Source organism: Stegodyphus dumicola, chromosome 7 (assembly GCF_044657685.1).
Source record: "Stegodyphus dumicola isolate Sdum_Otavi_A_Nest chromosome 7, ASM4465768v1".
Taxonomy (NCBI): domain Eukaryota; kingdom Metazoa; phylum Arthropoda; class Arachnida; order Araneae; family Eresidae; genus Stegodyphus; species Stegodyphus dumicola.
Genome location: NC_140774.1, coordinates 163,368,969 through 163,386,352, shown reverse-complemented (window position 1 = coordinate 163,386,352; position 17,384 = coordinate 163,368,969). Strand labels below are relative to the sequence as shown.

The following is a 17,384-nucleotide window of genomic DNA, read 5'->3' as shown; positions in this document are numbered from 1 at the left end:
CATAAATTTAAGAATTTTTTGTTTCTTATTTCTTGACTTTAATGAATTATACTTCCTTGTAGGTTTCACAGCAGCATTTAAAAAGTTAAAAATCAGCCATACTAACTCAAAAAAGGAATTTCTGACTTTTCCCTCATAATTTAATATTGCTTTATATTTTTCTAATATTTATGAAAAAAACCCAAATTATCTGCATACAAACTATTACTTATCATTTCATTTTTCTTCCAATCAGTAATTTGTCTTTAAAAGAAAATGGTATAAAAATGCACTAAATTTTGTCTATAATATGCTATGTGTCTTGCAAGTTTCAAATAAATTAGTATATCAGAGGTTTGCTTAGCAAATAATTCAATGTGCAATTTAAAATTATTGCTTAAATCTGTAGAACCAATAATATTAGTTGTATATGTACATAACTGTATTGTGTTAGTTATATAGCTGAACTTGAAAATAAAGATTCACAAGTGAAAAATAAAAAAAATTTATTTACAATTTTATGCAAGCAGTCAGCATAACAACACAACACCTAAGTTATAACATACAGATAAGTTAAAACCAGCTGATCTCTTTTTATCAATAAATTATTCAAACTTTCTTGTAAAAATTGAAGCAGAAATCTCATTAAGCATATTGCCATACTAAGAAATCTCATCAATTCTTATTTATTAACAGGTGTGAAAATTTCAAAACTGCTTCTATATTAATTGGGTCTCATCAGAAACAATAAGATGAGACTATGTGACCTTAATATTTAAATTTTGATACTGAAAGTTCAAGTTTCTATTCGTTAAATTTCAACCCATTTTGTCTGGCAATTACAAACACCGTTATTAACTTTTTACAACAGCCAATTAATAGTTTCAAAATGTATTACGATACTGCCATAATATGGATAAATATTGGGCAAACACTTGAGAAGACCGTCCATTACCATTTAAAACACTTCAGGTGCACAAATGATATTAAATTTTATACGATGGCTATTATTATTTATGAAGCATATAAAGATACATTCAACAGCAAATGGATGTCAGCATCACCAGTATATGTAAAAACATTTATTGATGTTGTGTAAAGGAAGTGATTATCAGTTAATGTTTCAAATATAGAAAATAATAAAAATGTTTTACCTATGCACCAGTATCCAATTTGAAAGTATCTGGTCACTACATGCAACACAATTTTGTTGTAATTTTTCCAAGCTAAAATCGTGATCTTCTAAGTTACTCGCTATCAGGCTTGTTTAATTTAAGCAAAGAATATATCAAAATGATTTGTCCAGAAAGCCACCAGTCTTAATTATGGGACACCGGTAATTTCAAAATGCACATGAAAATCACAGGTTTGTGAAATGAGTGCTCCTAATCAGAGACACCCTTTATTCAGCCAATTCCCAGAATAATAGTAGGAGTTATTACAAACCTGTTATTTTGTCGCCATGCTGAAACACATAACTGTTATCTTGATAAAGTAATTTATCATATGGTAACATGAAAATTATACTCAAATGATATAAGTAATGGCCACTTAAAGACACAACATAGACCCTTTTTTACACAACAACAAATTAAAGACAAGGACATGAATTTTTCAATATTTTTAAGTGTAAAACAGTCAGTACATGCCCATATAAAAAATATAAATTATAATGACCCATTCTTAGTATAAAAGCAGCAGTTACCATAAACTTGTCATCTTGTAAGCATGCTGAAACACAACTTTTATCATGAGAAAGCATTTTACAGTATGTTAATACCAAATGATAACCACTTACTAAACATTAAGTGGTAGCCATTTAAATACAACCCAGATACCATTTTATGCAGCAAACACTCAACAGCACGAAAATGAATTTTTCAATATTATCATCTTTCAAGTGCTCTGAATATAAAACAGTCAGTGCATGTCCATATGAACAAAATTATAATGACCCATTCCCAGTATAATAGCAGCAGCTATTATAAACATACAATTTTCTAATCATGCTGGAAACATATAACAGTTACCTCGATAAAACATTTTACCATATGTTAACACAAAAATTATATCAAAATGATAAGAGTAGTGGCCACTTAAAACATAACCCACACACATTTTTATGCGATGACAAATTAAAGGCAAGGAAATTCCTTCTTCAATATTTCAAGTCATAGAGTGGATATATATATAAATATATTTATATACGCTTGGTGTGGACGATTGCAACCAAAATACGAGGTGCACATATACATGTTATAGCAGTCCTATATACAAAATTTCAACGTTCTGAGGCTACTCGTTTTTGAGTTATGTGAGATATGTACGTATGCATGAACGTACGTACATACGTTCGTACAGAAGCCACGAAAAATTCTCTTCAGAATTAATTTTAGTTTCAGTTTTTTTAAGCAGTTTTATAATTTTTTGAAGGAAAAGAGTATTTTATTCTGTCCTTACGTACAGATATGGTGCAAAAACATCGTTAAATTGCATTCGATAGTGGTCGAAATGGATATTTTCGGTGAAATATGCTGCCTGAAACTTTTCGCGATTACAATACTTTCTTTTTACTTCGTACAAGGAAGTAAAAAGGACATGCCTTCTTCAATATTTCAAGTCATCTAAATATAAAACAGTCAGTATATGTTCATATCAACAAAATTATAATGACCCATTATCAGTATAACAGTGGCAGTTATTATATACATATCATTCGGTAAGCATGCTGAAACATCACTTTTATCAGGAGAAAGCATTTTACCATATGTCAACACCAAACTTATACCCAAATGATAAAAAGTAGTGGCCGCACTAAAACACAAACCGAGATACTTTTTTACGCGATGACAAATTAAAGAAAGGACATGCCTTCTTCAATATTTCAAGTGATCTAAATATAAAACAGTCAGTATATGTTCATATCAACAAAATTATAATGACCCATTACCAGTATAACAGTGGCAGTTATTATATACATATCATTCGGTAAGCATGCTGAAACATAACTTTTATCAGGAGAAAGCATTTTACCATATGTCAACACCAAACTTATACCCAAATGATAAAAGTAGTGGCTGCGCTAAAACACAAACCAAGACACCTTTTTACGCAATGACAATTTAAAGGCAAGGAAATGGCTTCTTCAATATTTCAAGTCATCTGAATGTTAAACAGTCAGTATCTGTCCATATCAACAAAAGTATAATGACCCATTACCAGTATAACAGTGGCAGTTATTATACACATATCATTTTGTACCCATGCTGAAACAAATCACTTTTATCAGGAGAAAGCATTTTACCATATGTTAACACCAAACTTATATCCAAATGATAAAAGTAGTGGCCGCACTAAAACACAAACCGAGACACTTTTTTACGCGATGAGAAATTAAAAAAAGGACATGCCTTCTTCAATATTTCAAGTCATCTGAATGTAAAACAGTCAATATCTGTCCATATCAACAAAAGTATAATGACCCATTACCAGTATAACAGTGGCAGTTATTATATACATAACATTTTGAAACATATAACTGTTACTTTGATAAAGTATTTTATCATGTTAACACCAAAATTATACCCAAATGATAAAAGTAGTGGCCACATAAAAACATAACGCAGACACTTTTTTACACAACAAATTAAGGGCAAGGAAATGAATTTTTCAATATTTCAAGTCAATTATAATGATAAAGAATCTTACCATATGTTAACACTAATTTGATATCCACATTAATAATAAGGACCACTTAAAATACAACCCAGACACTTATTTACATAGATGCATAGAAATGAATTTTTCGTTACTATTACTTTTCAAGTGATCTCAAGGTTAAACAGACAGCATACATGAGTAGAAAAAAAATAATAAGGAATTCACAATAATGTGTAACAGTAACTGTTAGAAGCGAAAATATTTTTTCAACAGAAATAAATCTGAACTAACATCACTAGGCTTTGCTCAATTAATTTTTTGTGTCTTGTTACATGCATTAAAGTTACTAAACTTACTAGTCTATGAAATACAGCATCATTTGAATTAAAACCTACATTTTTTAAATGTTTAATTGCTAAACACCCATTATATTTTTATTTATGCTTTAAAGTTTTCAATTTGCGCTCTTTTGCAATGCTTTTCTGGTTTAGTGTATCATTCTTTAATTTGCAATAATTATTTAAAAATGTGTTCGTTGATGACCAAAGAATCTGCTTTAACACTTTCTGTGACTCATGAGCTTTAGGGCAATCATCTAGATTTAAAAAAATGTCATTTTCTATCAGTATGTCTAGAGTTAAGTTACATGCTATATCCCTCTGATTTGCAGAAAATAAAAATTCATTCTCAAATTCTTCAGATACAAGTTTTTGAATAACAACATAATTATATATTACTGAATTTAGTACATCAGGATGAGGATATAGAAGTCCTCTATCAAATCTTTTTATCCAAGACTGTCCTTCATTTTCTACAATTAATTCTTTATCAATAGTTAGATTGCCTTTACAAATATCACAGCTTAATAGTTTCACAACTTTATAACTACAGTAACCAGCTATATACATTAAAATTGGTATGTCATTTTGAACATTTTGTATATCTTCATTTGTAATAGTTATTCTTCCTGAGAAAGTGCATCCAATATTTTCTTGCTCCAGAGATTCAATACACAGGTTTTTACAATTTAGATAAATAGGAATTCCTCCATACTTTGATGATTTAATAACAGTTGGCAGAAGACTTTGTAATCTTAATTTTGCTTCAGTTTCATATACTTGCCTTATAGAAATATTATGTTGTGAACCAGCCAGCTGTCTATATTTTCCGAATCTATTCTCTAGGAGATCTGTCTGAACTTTTCCTGGTAAAAAGTAAGTAAATTTTAGCTCCTCAATGCAATACCTTGCCATTTCGAGCAACGAATAGCTAGTATGTGTTAATGCAAAATGTGTTTCCTTAGTTAGTCCACCACTAGAACAGCCTAAAAGTTTCCACTGATCTAACCACTCAAGTAACTTATTTAAATAAATATATCTAACATCATCATTTTGCACAGTTAACGGCTTTTGATACTCATTCATCTTATGGTGTCCTTTAAAGATACTTTTGACATTGACTATTGACCACCATGTAGATAGATATAATTTTAATAAATTCAGCTGTTGTTTCGTAATTTAAAATACTATTTTCTTTACCAATAACCATTATTGCCTCTGCAAGACGACTATCAAATATTTGTAATGCTAGCTTGACATTTTATCTTTCCAAATTGGTTGGATACAGAGCTTTCAGAGTCAAACCATAACTATATTTTACAATTCTGCCTGCCTCTAATGAATGGAGACTTTTTATGCATGCAAATGCCGCTGTTTCGACCTTGGAAAAATTTTCAAAATTTGGATAAAATAAACATTGCCCAGAAGTTTTTGATTTATCCAGTTGTTCCTGACACACTTCAAGATGTGCACTGAGTCAATAACAAAAAATAGTGGCCGAGATAAGTCTGCAGGGTTTTTATACACAATACTAATTTTTGGAGGCATACAAAATAATGACATGGCTTTTTTATTTATTGAATTATTGTCAGAGACAACTGCCACAATTCTATAACCTATATTTTCTAAACCAATTATAATTTTCTTAAGATATTGATACAGATCCTCAGCATTTAATGATTTAACTGGTAATATATGTGCCACATCCTTGAAAGGTGATAATAAGCTACGTATCATAAAAACATAAGCACTTGTAGCAGCTTTTTCACAGTTGTAGGCCATGCCACACAAATTTCCTCCTTTAAAATCGAAACATGAATTTAAATGCACTTCATCCATCATAATAATTACAGTTTTATCATTTTCTTCTAAATCCTTGTATCTTTGTTTAACATATCCTAAAAAGTCATCATTAAATTGCTCAGTAATAGGATTAAGAGAAAACATTGAACAAATTCTACGAATAGTACGTGGATGGGGAATAGAAATGTAACCTGAATGTCGTAAAAACTTGTATGCATGCGGTGAGATCGAGTTTAACAAACTGCAAATCTGGAGTATATCGATACTTCTCTTTCTTTACATTTAGTTTATTTACTTGCTCTGAAAGGAAGTTCAGTTCAGTTTCTTTTTCAGGTAACACTCTTTTCAATTCTGAAAGCATATCATCCACAATTTGTATAGAATTCTTAATATATTCTTCATTTTGTAAGTTATGAGACAAACTTTCAACTTCCTTTAGTACTTCTAGAAACATATTTACATTACTAATTTTTAGAGGGAAAACAAATTTACCAATAGATTTTATAGCGATGTTTTTAATATAAACACATACTGTTAAATCCTCATTTATTACTACCGATTTCTGAATTTCTGGAGCTGGGTCACTTAAAATATCAAGTAACATAGTTGAATTTTCAGTATGTACAGTTGTCCAAAATGTTTCTAAAATCTGATGTTCTAGGCAATTATTGAATTCAATTAAACTTTCAAATGATCGTTCATTATCATACCGTTCTTTCATTTTCAAACTTTCTTCTATCGCTTTCTCCAGGTATTTCTCTTCTAAACGAGCTTTCTTCTTTTCTGGTGACATTCTCGATACAGAATTTGATGACATGTAGGATGGGCCATCAGGGAACTGAGAAGGTATGCATCCTTTTTTCAAACGTGGCCTAGAAATTGGGGCTTTAATTAACTTCGCTGATTTCTCATCATACATTTCGATTTCTCGTATTATTTCATCTGATCGAAAATGTAATTCACATACCTATAAAAGAAAATATTCAAAAATCAACTTGTTGTGAGTACAAAAGTTAGATGCATGTTAATATTTAGTAACAGAAGTCAATAAGCCCTATGATTTAAATAAATAATTTGATACATAAATACGAATTAAAAAACCAGTAATATCATTTCAATTACGTGTATAATTTAAGTAATTTGTAAAATCTGGAATGCTCATCATAATGATTACAGCTTTATTTACATTTAAAGAAAATTATAAATTATATATTTGAGATAATTGTTTACAACAAACACTGGTTACCAAATACAAATAATTACCTTGAATACATCATACCAAACTTTCATATATCATTACAAAAATTTTAAAATGAAACCTATTATGATTACTTAGTAGTTCCTTGTCATATAAATTATGATAAATTTGGAATAACTACAGAATCTGCCTGCACAGTATACTAGAAAGCATTTACAAATTATTGGCATTTATGTAACTACTAAATTTAGAATTATTCCTGTTATATGGAACTTTATTTCATTCATAAAACTTTGAAGGAATATATTTTTTTTAAATGATTAAAACAGGCAAGATTAAAATCTTTCAAACATAAAACTTCTTACCCACAGATCAAAATCTAATATCGTAAGCATAAACATCACATACCTATCAATAAAAGTAATAAAAAATGTAAAGATACAAAACATAAAAAATGCAGTAAAATTGAACTTACTCTGGTATGTTTAGTAGGTTAAAAGCCATCTTTTCTTCGTAGACTCCTTATCCGTTTCATCCGGAGTTCAGTCTCATTTGGAAACTTGAATACAGCCACTTTTGGTCCGTTTTTATAATTACCACGACATGTGGCTACAGCACATTTATGAGGCATCGTATGAAATTATAAAAGCACGAGACAATATAAAACCTCTGTCGCTAACGCAAATAACCGCTCCACGTTCGTCGCTCTTGGCTCAACTACGGGGCTTTGATTTTGTTTGAAGGAGCGAGGTGAGTCAGAGACCAAGGTTCTTTAATATACTAAGGTTAGGCCAGGAACGGAAAAAGCGTGCCATTGGTTGCTGGTAGTGACGTCACCCGGGAGACAAGACGCATCGGCCGACGCGTCTGCTACATGATTTTGGTAATGGAAAAAATGTAAACTAAAGCAAAATGATCATTTTATATGTGGTAGATATATCGGAAATACCGGGTATATACTTTCCGATTAAGTATTTTGTTAAAAAAAATGTTTATTTTATGCACAGAATTCGTACGAATGCTGAAAATAATTGTAAACATTAAATTCTTTTCGTAAAGGAAAGCATTAGAAAATGAAAAACGATATTTAAGTTAATTAAGGGAAATAAATATTGTAAAGCAAGGTATTTTTCAATATTTTTCGTAGTATTGTTTGCACTAAATAAATCTTGTTGAACAGAACACATGATGGCATAACTGCTAAGACCATGGTAGAAACATAATCAAAAAGTATTATTCTATTTATTTTCATTGCTCATGCACTTTCCATGAGAAATATATGATCGTGATTTTCAGTTCAAATTACATATCTCAAGCAAAAATATATATAAAAAGATTTGACTTAACAAATTCATATTTAAATACCATAAAATTCTACAAATTTCTTAATATCCGTCATTATACTTTTAAATAGTATACTTATCACATTCTTTTTAAAGTGAAAAGTCACTTCATACTGATTCACTTCAGATTTTAGCAGAAGTGCGTATATTTTCAGTATAATCTAAAAGTACTCTTATAATCCCTTACACTCCCAAGATTTCTATATAACATTTATCCTGACGTGATTATTTGCTATAGTAAATAATCTTCGATATTGGCATCATATTCTTCCTTTCATACATTAAAAATGGAACAATTAAAATACATTTTCTTACACACATACACACAATAATAATAATAATAAACTTGCCTTACATCTTAGTTTCGGCCCACCAGCGACCGAGCGGTAAAGTCGCTGAACACTGGGTAGTTCGGTTCGAATCCCGCGAACGGGCTGGCTGCATGGGTGTTTTCGTGGTTTTCCTCATGCGTAACGTGTATACGAGCCAATTTCCCTGAGAAAGTCCTCCACGAAGGCATCACACCTATTACGCAGATAGCCCTAGTGTGCTTTGCCATAATTAAATACACCACCACATCTTAATTTCAATTCAGTCTGTACACAAATTAAATATTTTTAATTACTAATGTATTTTTATTAGCTTGTTTCTTAAAATACTTTTGTTATACTCGAAATATGTGTTCAATATTGAATTATTTTTCTTTCTCTTATAATTAAAAACAAGTTATATGGAATCAAAATTAAAACATATGCAGCAGTTAAATAACACTGAACAGAATATCTTACTTTCTCTTTCGCTATTTGTATTCTAGCATTATACACAGATTTGTTTTCCTTCAGGTTCAAGCATGTGTAAGTTATATCAATTAAATTACATCACACATACCTGTATGCATCAGTTAAATAACACTGAAGGAAATATGTCACTCACTCATTCGATGTTTGCAGCATAGTGTGGTCGAGAAATTGTCCTTTCCTCACGGTGAGGCATGTATTAGTTTACTTAGTTCGCAAAGCTTAACCCAGACGCTGCTTCAATACATAGAGTTACGTTTAGGATGTAAAGAAAGTAACCAAAACATGTGAATGAAGTTGGATACGCAAATTTATTAACTAATCATTTAGGTACTCAGTATTGGTAAACATGACACTGAGTTTAAATATCTCACTACGATGTAAGTCTCATACACAAAATGAAGATTATGATAAAAAATGATTTAAAATGAGAAATTTTTCAATTTAAATGTAAAATAGCAGTAAAATGAAAAATAAATGTAAAATTACATCACAGTTATGTATGAAAACTACATAAATTCATTAAAAAAATAGTTATTTTATCTGATTGTAAAAAGTGTTTTCCGCCAAAAAAAGTATTAACGTGTATAATTCTGACACAACGCTATAGCACAATTTGCCAATTCCGCTTAGGTATAATAGCAAATTAACAACACAAATCAAATCAAACTGTTGATGCAACGAAAGTAAACAAACGCCAAGAACTAACTCTGTCACCCACAGGACGTCATGCGTATGTGGCATAACTTTCTCCCTGCACTGCGCATCGCTCTTGGGCCCCCCCTGCCTGTCAACAACGAATTCCGATCGCGTGCGTAAAGGATGTCTCGTGTACAAAGTAAGTGCTAATTTGTTATTTGTACAATTTATTATTATTATTTAATATATATTATGATATAAATTAACTTTAATTTCATATATTGTCAGAGGATGCTAACGAGAATAAAGTAAATTCTTAGTTTAACACGATTACTCTTATGCTTCCATTCAGTCATGTTTAGCCTTTTTCGTATAAATTATGATAATAAAAAGGTATTATATGAAATTAGCCTTTCATCTAAATTAAAACATCAATGTTAGATAGTTATTTACTATTATACTTCCTTTCTTGCCACAGTTATTAGGTTTATTGCAATTATTTTTGGCAGCCTTATCATCAACAATAGTTTGGTGATTTTTTACGGCCCTCGAAACCGAATAGTACCTTTGATTATAATGCAAAACAGAAAAAATTCAATATTAATATTAAAAAGTATCATCATTGTCCTTGGATGGTAATGTGAAAATATTTTTTTATTTTCTTCTGGTTTATTTACATTATTACATACAGCACAAAGTCTTTAATCTGGTCTTTAAAGACTTCGCGATTCTGGATTAGGGTTTTTTTCCGGATTATAGATCATCAATTTAAATCTGGTAAGATGGCATGCAGAAATTATTTAAAAATATGAAACTGTAATTTATGAAATAAAAAGCAATTATGATCTAAAGATTAACAAAATTTACAAAAAAAAAAAAGCTTAATATTTATTAAAAATTTTTTTCAACGTGTGCATGTGTAAAGCTTTCTTTACGCATAGTCGAAATTAGAAAATTGCAACCAGAAAACTATTTGATGTGTATTTGTGATATTTATAATGACGAGGAATTTGATTTAAATCATATGAAAGACAGAGTACATAGAGATGAAATACTACATTTAGTAAGGAATTATAAGCCGAATAAAATAAAAACATCTGCCCTGAAGATAAGGATAATGCTGACAGATCAACTTCCAGTACATTGCATGCCGCGACGTGCCCCCCCCCCTTGCAGAGCAGCGTGAAATTGATAAACAGATTTCGGAATGGTTAGAGAAACAAAGGATATGCCTTTATCCATTTTTTGCAGCAATTCCACTTTTTGTTTGATGGACATCGAAACATGCTTTCGCTTTGTAGATCCTTTGGCAGCTCCAGAATCGGAAATTCTTTTTGACATAATCAAAAGTTCAAGCTTACTTTTATAAAATTGCTCTAACAGTCTGCAAAAAATAATAAGCCGGATCCAATTAGAAGATTAAGGAACAACGCAATCTGCAACATTTACTGCAGTAGATAATTAGATAATTTTAGCCTAACTTATACCGTCCATTATACATTAAACACGCATGTGTAAACGTATTATGCGCATACATAAAGGTATTATGCACATGCGTAGATACATTATGCGTTAACGCATGCGCAGAAAGTTTGTAGCTTTGAGGTACGGATTAAAGACTTGACTGTATATGAGTTTAGGTAATTTAGTGTAATTTGATTTCTTAAATGAAAATATTAAAATTTTTTTTTAAAATTTCATTTAATTAAATGGAACTCAAGAGTTATTCAAAATCTTATTCGTTAGTCTTTTTTAAATGTTCTATTTCATCTTCTTTTTCTTATTCGATTCATTTTTAATCTATTTACATATTTGACAACTCTCCCGATTTAGGCGGGAGACTCCCAATTTTCGACCGCTCTCTGGCCAACACGATTTACAATATATTTCTCCTGACTTTTTCTTATTCGTAAAATTTCTCACGATTTTGATGGAACTTGGCTTTATACTTTGTTATATGAACAAAAAAAAAAAAAAAAAAAAAAAAAAAAAAAAAAAAAAGTGATTTTTGACGTCTGAAAGCAATTGAATCATGGAGGTAGGAAGTAAGATGGAGTAGCCTTAAACAGGTTTCTCCTGTACCCTGCTCTGAAACACCGGCGATCCCTACGTGGTGACCAAAACATTGGGTCATTTACCATTAAGTTCAATGGATTTTGATGCAATCGGATGTAAATATTTTGTAATTACGTTGTAAATATACATATAAATGAATATATTTTCTTTTTCTACAACACTTCAGAGTCCTAAGTATATGAAAACAACATATTTTTAAACAACATTTCATTCTGAACGGAATTAAATGCTATACTTTTTGCAGAACAGTTTTCTCAGAATGGTTTAATTTGAATGAAATATTTTCACAAGTTTTCGTTAATTACATTAGAAAAAAAATTTAAGGTAATTCGATTTTATTCGGTTAAGGTACAAAAATTAAGATCAAAGTTTATTGTATTATTAATATTAAAATTATGCATTATTTCTTTTCTATTTATAAAGCTTCTTCCTAAAATACTTTCTTAAATATGACATGATTTTTTGCTTCTGAGGCATCTTTTAAATCAAAAAATATTTATAATTAATGCTCTATTCGGTTAATTTTAAATTAGAGAATTATTAAAAATTAGTGAAATACTTTAACCCGGCGGAAGGCGCACCAAGAAAAGTTACTAGAACGGGCGCGTGGGGTATCACACATACCCCAATATTTAAAATACAATAAAAATAGTATTTAGTTTTAAAACTGTTTTTTTTTTTTTTTTTTGTTCTCGTGTATTATAAATAAGTGAATAATAATTGGGTTTCAAAAAATTAATTTCTGAAATAATCTTAGAGTTAAAATTAAGATAAATGAAAATAATAAACATCATGCCTCTAAGTTTCATTGCATCTCTAATACACCATGCTTTTTTTCACATTTCAATGCTTTCACATTTTAAACATTGCATTCACGTTCTTCTGTCCTTGGCGCGAGGGCAAAAAATTTAACACATCTTTCATACTTAGTTGTTTCTAATTTCATGTATTCGTTTTAATTCTTCATCGAAACTTCTGCTTTTGTTTCGCATGCAGTACGTCAATTTCTTAGAAAAGTATTAAATCTCTGATCTTTGTTCAATACTTTTTTCATTAATTGTAATGCTAAGTCCTTCAAAAACGGACTTCTGTTTCTTGTTGGTGGATTAGCAGTTGAATGTAATATAATTCAAGCATTTATTACAGCAACATTCAGTGCAGGAACGAAAATTACCATTGGCCACCTTCTCGTTATTCTGGCAATTGAATAATTGGCTGACATTTTATCCCCCATATCCACTGCTCCTTTAGTCATATTATTAAAACATATAATTCCTAACGTTTTATTTTCCTCCAATAGTATCATCTATAGTACAATCGTTATATAATGTTGAAAGCATAAGAACAGTCTTTCCTTTTTTAGGAACATTATGAATTAATGTTTTATCTCTTGCGAAACCAAAAACAGTGTAGAAAATATTCCTAGTTTCATCTTCAGTTTCCGAAATGCAGTCTTCATCGCTTTCAAATATTCTAATAAATCTCGCATGCGTTGCATCTCCAGTTCATAGGGACTCATTCTTTTTACCATAGTGCAGTTAGAAATTAAGAATTTAATGTCAAGTACTTTACAATCACTTGCGAGTAGAAATATTTACTGTTACACTCTAGAAATAAATTTCTGAACTAAATATTCAGTCAGAAAAACAACGGACAGGTGCGTGGGTTGTGTCATACCCCAGTTCCAACAAAATACCGATAAATCTTTTTCTGAAACACACAGGCAAAGAAAAAGCGGTTCTGAAAGTCAACCACAACTAGAAACTCAGCTACTGAAAGCAGCACAGAATTTCAGTTTCACAAGTTAGGAATATTCCACTTTTATGTAGGGTTGGGGTATGATACACCCCACGCGCCTTCCCGCGGTTTAAATAGTACTTAACTTTCTCTGAACATTTCTGAGAGGGAATAAAATAAGGATTTTTTTAATTATTTAAAACTTGTAACTGAGTTATTATAAAATGTAGGGGGAATAATTCTTTTAATTATCAGATTTTTTTCTCATTAATTTCAACAATACATATTCCAAAACTCTTTATTACTTTCTTAAGTGCGCATCTCATAGCATTTGCTTTACAATGTCTTTTAACAGATTGCTTTCCAGTACGAACAATTCTTGCTTAAATAGTTTTATAACGTATTTGTCAACAGGATTTCAATTTATGTTTACAAATTCAATATTAAGGTTATTATATATTTAGATAACATTTGTAATCATTATAAATTAGATACATTTAATAATTAGATTTCTTCACAGTTGTTTATAAATGAATAAATTCTTCATTTCAAATACATTTATAAATAATTTAATGATGATTTATGTATTTTGTTAAAGGCAGATACATGCTTTTTGCAAGCACATGCATAAATACCCATACATATTTCTAATTTCTGGCATGTGCAAATCTTTAATTTCTGTGCATTCACTATATTTTATTTTTAATTAACCCAAATAAGTAAAATGTGTAAGCCCAAAGGGATTATTTTTCAGATATATAAAATTAAAATGAGGAACAGTAAAGCCTCTCCTCTAAAAAAATTTTAAAAGGTACATGTTACAATAATGTATGGATGTGAAAAAAATTTATTTTATTTAAAACAATTTGGCGTTTGGAACATAAAATAAAAGTAGCGAATACTCTATCAAAGGTATCGAAAGACATATACAATTTTAAAGGTACCGTAAGGTATTTTTCATTCTTTATGCATAACATTTTTGCTAAAATTTATATTTTTGTAGTTCAACAGCTTAGAATTTTATAAAACAAATTCATAATCAAAATCACTGTTGCTAGTTATCGAAAAATAACCAAGATGTGATTTTTGCGTAAATGTCACTAAACTATACAAATTAATTGCTATTATCCATCACTCTAGGAATGTTTCTTTCATGTGAAAGTGTCCCTTTTTCTATTTGTATGGAACTGTCGTGTGTCGAAATACTATCAGAACACTGTTAAGCGAGCTTCTGAATGTAATCAAAGAACACCCGATCTGGTGACCGAAGCTTTGAAGCAGTGCTTCACTTTTAGTGCCTAGTTGGCCACTCCTTCCTTTCTTACCTCCATGAAAAAGACACTCACAAACAACTATGCTTTCCTGGATTTTAGACTCAGCTTATGGTAGCCAGGATACCGTTGAGATCGATCAGAAAGATAATTTTAATCGTAAATTTACCGTGACCTTTACAAAAGTAATAACATCTTCCAGCAGAAAAATCAAGTGATACTAAAACCATAAATTGAGCTCGTTTATAGTTCGTAATTCTAGCATACTGTACATTGATCCTAGTGTAAGGTAATAACAGATTTTTGTCTCGCTTACTATCGCTACCATCAATCTTCGTCAAACCAGGTGATAACATTTGATGCATGGATTGTTTAAAAAGTTTATCTGAACAAACTGCGAAACTTCTAAGACTTTGAAGACAATATATTAAGCTTTTTGAAGTAGAAATATTTAAAAATTATTTGTGTTTAACTCGTTAATCAAACCACGGGCTGAATGTGCTAACCACTGCACAAGAGGAAAGCGCACAGGAGAAATAACATAAAACCTTATAAACTGCACAAACAGAAAAGCTGGGACATTTCCACATAAATGAAACATTCATTGCTTGGATGGATAATAGCAATTTGTATAGTTTAGTGGCATTTTCACACAAATCACATCCTGATTATCTTTTGATAACTTGCAATAGCGGTTTTGATTATGAATTTGTTTTAAAAAATTCTAAGCTACTGGACTACAAAAATATATATTTTAGCAAAATGTTTCTGTTATGTAATAAGGTGTTTTCGCTATCCATCGAGCATATCTTCGTGGTGTAACGGTAGCACACTCGACACGTATTCAAGAGATCCCAGTCCCGGCAAGGGCATTGTTGCACGTTTTCATGTTTCCTGCTTAAAAAAAAAAAAAAAAAAAAAAAAAAAAAAACTTAATTATTTTGCAGTGATGCTCGAACAAAAAGGGTAGTGGAAGAGTGGAAGATTATTCATTACCACCAGGATTTGACGACTGGGTCCCGTAATTCACAGTCACGATCTAAAAGGGGGAGTATATAAGGTATTTTCTTCCTCCTTCTAGGATGCCTTTGTGGTGTAACGGTAGCACACTTGGTGCGTATTCGAGAGGTCCAGGCGAGGGCATTACACATTTTTCACGTTGCCTGCTTCAAAAATAAATTAATAACTCTACAATGTGTTAAAAATGATAAATACCTTAAGGAAGCATTAAAATGCCAAAATATCGCTCAAGTATAACAGTTTAAAACTCAATTTCCTTATAATTAATGAGTATAAGCGTGCAAATTTGTATACATCTTTCGGTACTATTCGGTTTGGAGGGCCGTAAAAAATCGCCAAACTATTGTTGATGCCAGTGCTGCCAAAATTAATTGCGGCAACCCTAATAATTGCGGCAAGAAAGGAAGTATAATAGTAAATAACTATTTAAGATTGATTTTTTAATTTAGATGAAAGGTTAATTTCATATAGTAATACTTTTTTATTATTATAATTTATACGAAAAAGGCTAAACATGATTGAATGGGAGCATAAGAGTAAATTATTTCAGATCATTATTATAATTTATATAAAAATTGCTAAACATAACTGAATGGATACCTGCATCGCTATTTTGCTATCGACTTACCGCTAAAGCATAATTTTATCTCGTTGGTTGTTCAAACGTAATTTTCTATAACGAATGATGTCTTTTCTTTGAAAATATTCTCGGTAAAGTGCAGAATCGCTCACTTATTTGTTTGCCGCTTTTTACAAGGGTAAAAAGAATTGGATTTTTGTCAATATTCTGTTACTTTTGAGTGAGTGAAAATAGGTCTATGTGTACATAGATAAAGTCAAGGGTGTGCGCAGTGCCATTTTTGTGCAATTCTCGGATTTTTTTTAAGTGAAAAATAGGTCGATGTGCACATGGACACCGAGTATGCGCAATTCTTAAAAACGCGTCAAGCAGTCGGTGATTCTGCACATTACCCAAAATTCTATTGCCGAGTTTTCGTCATGGGCAATTCCCAAATTGTTAAATCCATAGGATATCAAAAAAGGATTTAAAATCAAAAAAGGATTTAAAAATCAAACTAGTATTTCAATGGCGTCTTAAGAAATATAGAACTATATAAACTTACGCAATCTGAAATCAGCGCATACACTAGATGTGGCGCGCTGTTAAATGGACGCGTTTGCTAGATTTGGCGCTTTTGCGCGTACATTTTCGCTGCACTTTTTTCACGGCCCTCGAAACCGAATAGTACCCATCTTTCAATACCCTTGATTGTGTATTTGTTATTTTTATTTTATGTTCTAAATATCAAAATGTTTCACATAATTCCTTTCAGAATGAAATGTCATTTAAAAATGTAGTCTTTCACATACTTAGGACTCTGAAATATTGTATAAAAAGAAAATATACACATTTATACTTATATTTACGACGTAATTACGAAATATTTATTTCCAATCTTGTCAAAACTTATTGATCGTAATGACACGTCACCGAATGTTTTGGTCACGAAGAGGGGTGGGTC

At 30.7% G+C, this 17,384-nt stretch overlaps 2 protein-coding genes across 4 annotated transcripts in view; one reads left to right on the top strand and one right to left on the bottom strand.

The window, feature by feature from the left end:
• Positions 1-468: 468 nt before the first annotated feature.
• LOC146996574 (uncharacterized) lies at positions 469-7,695 on the bottom strand. The gene is made up of 2 exons (XM_085821011.1): positions 7,454-7,695; positions 469-6,747 (listed from the first exon to the last, which is right to left on the bottom strand). Exon 2 carries the CDS (start codon positions 5,061-5,063, stop codon positions 4,074-4,076), a length of 990 nt encoding a protein of 329 aa, XP_085677137.1. The 5' UTR covers positions 5,064-6,747; positions 7,454-7,695; the 3' UTR covers positions 469-4,073.
• Positions 7,696-9,879: 2,184 nt separating this feature from the next.
• LOC118202940 (uncharacterized) overlaps positions 9,880-17,384 on the top strand; it is a 43,722-nt gene continuing 36,217 nt past the window's right edge. For all 3 annotated transcript variants that reach the window (XR_015042237.1, XR_015042238.1, XM_085821010.1), the window contains exon 1: positions 9,880-9,956. Coding sequence is in view for 1 of the 3 variants with exons in the window: in XM_085821010.1 (XP_085677136.1) it covers positions 9,941-9,956 (16 nt within the window). In the remaining 2 variants the exon portion in view is untranslated. The remainder of the gene's footprint in view (positions 9,957-17,384) is intronic.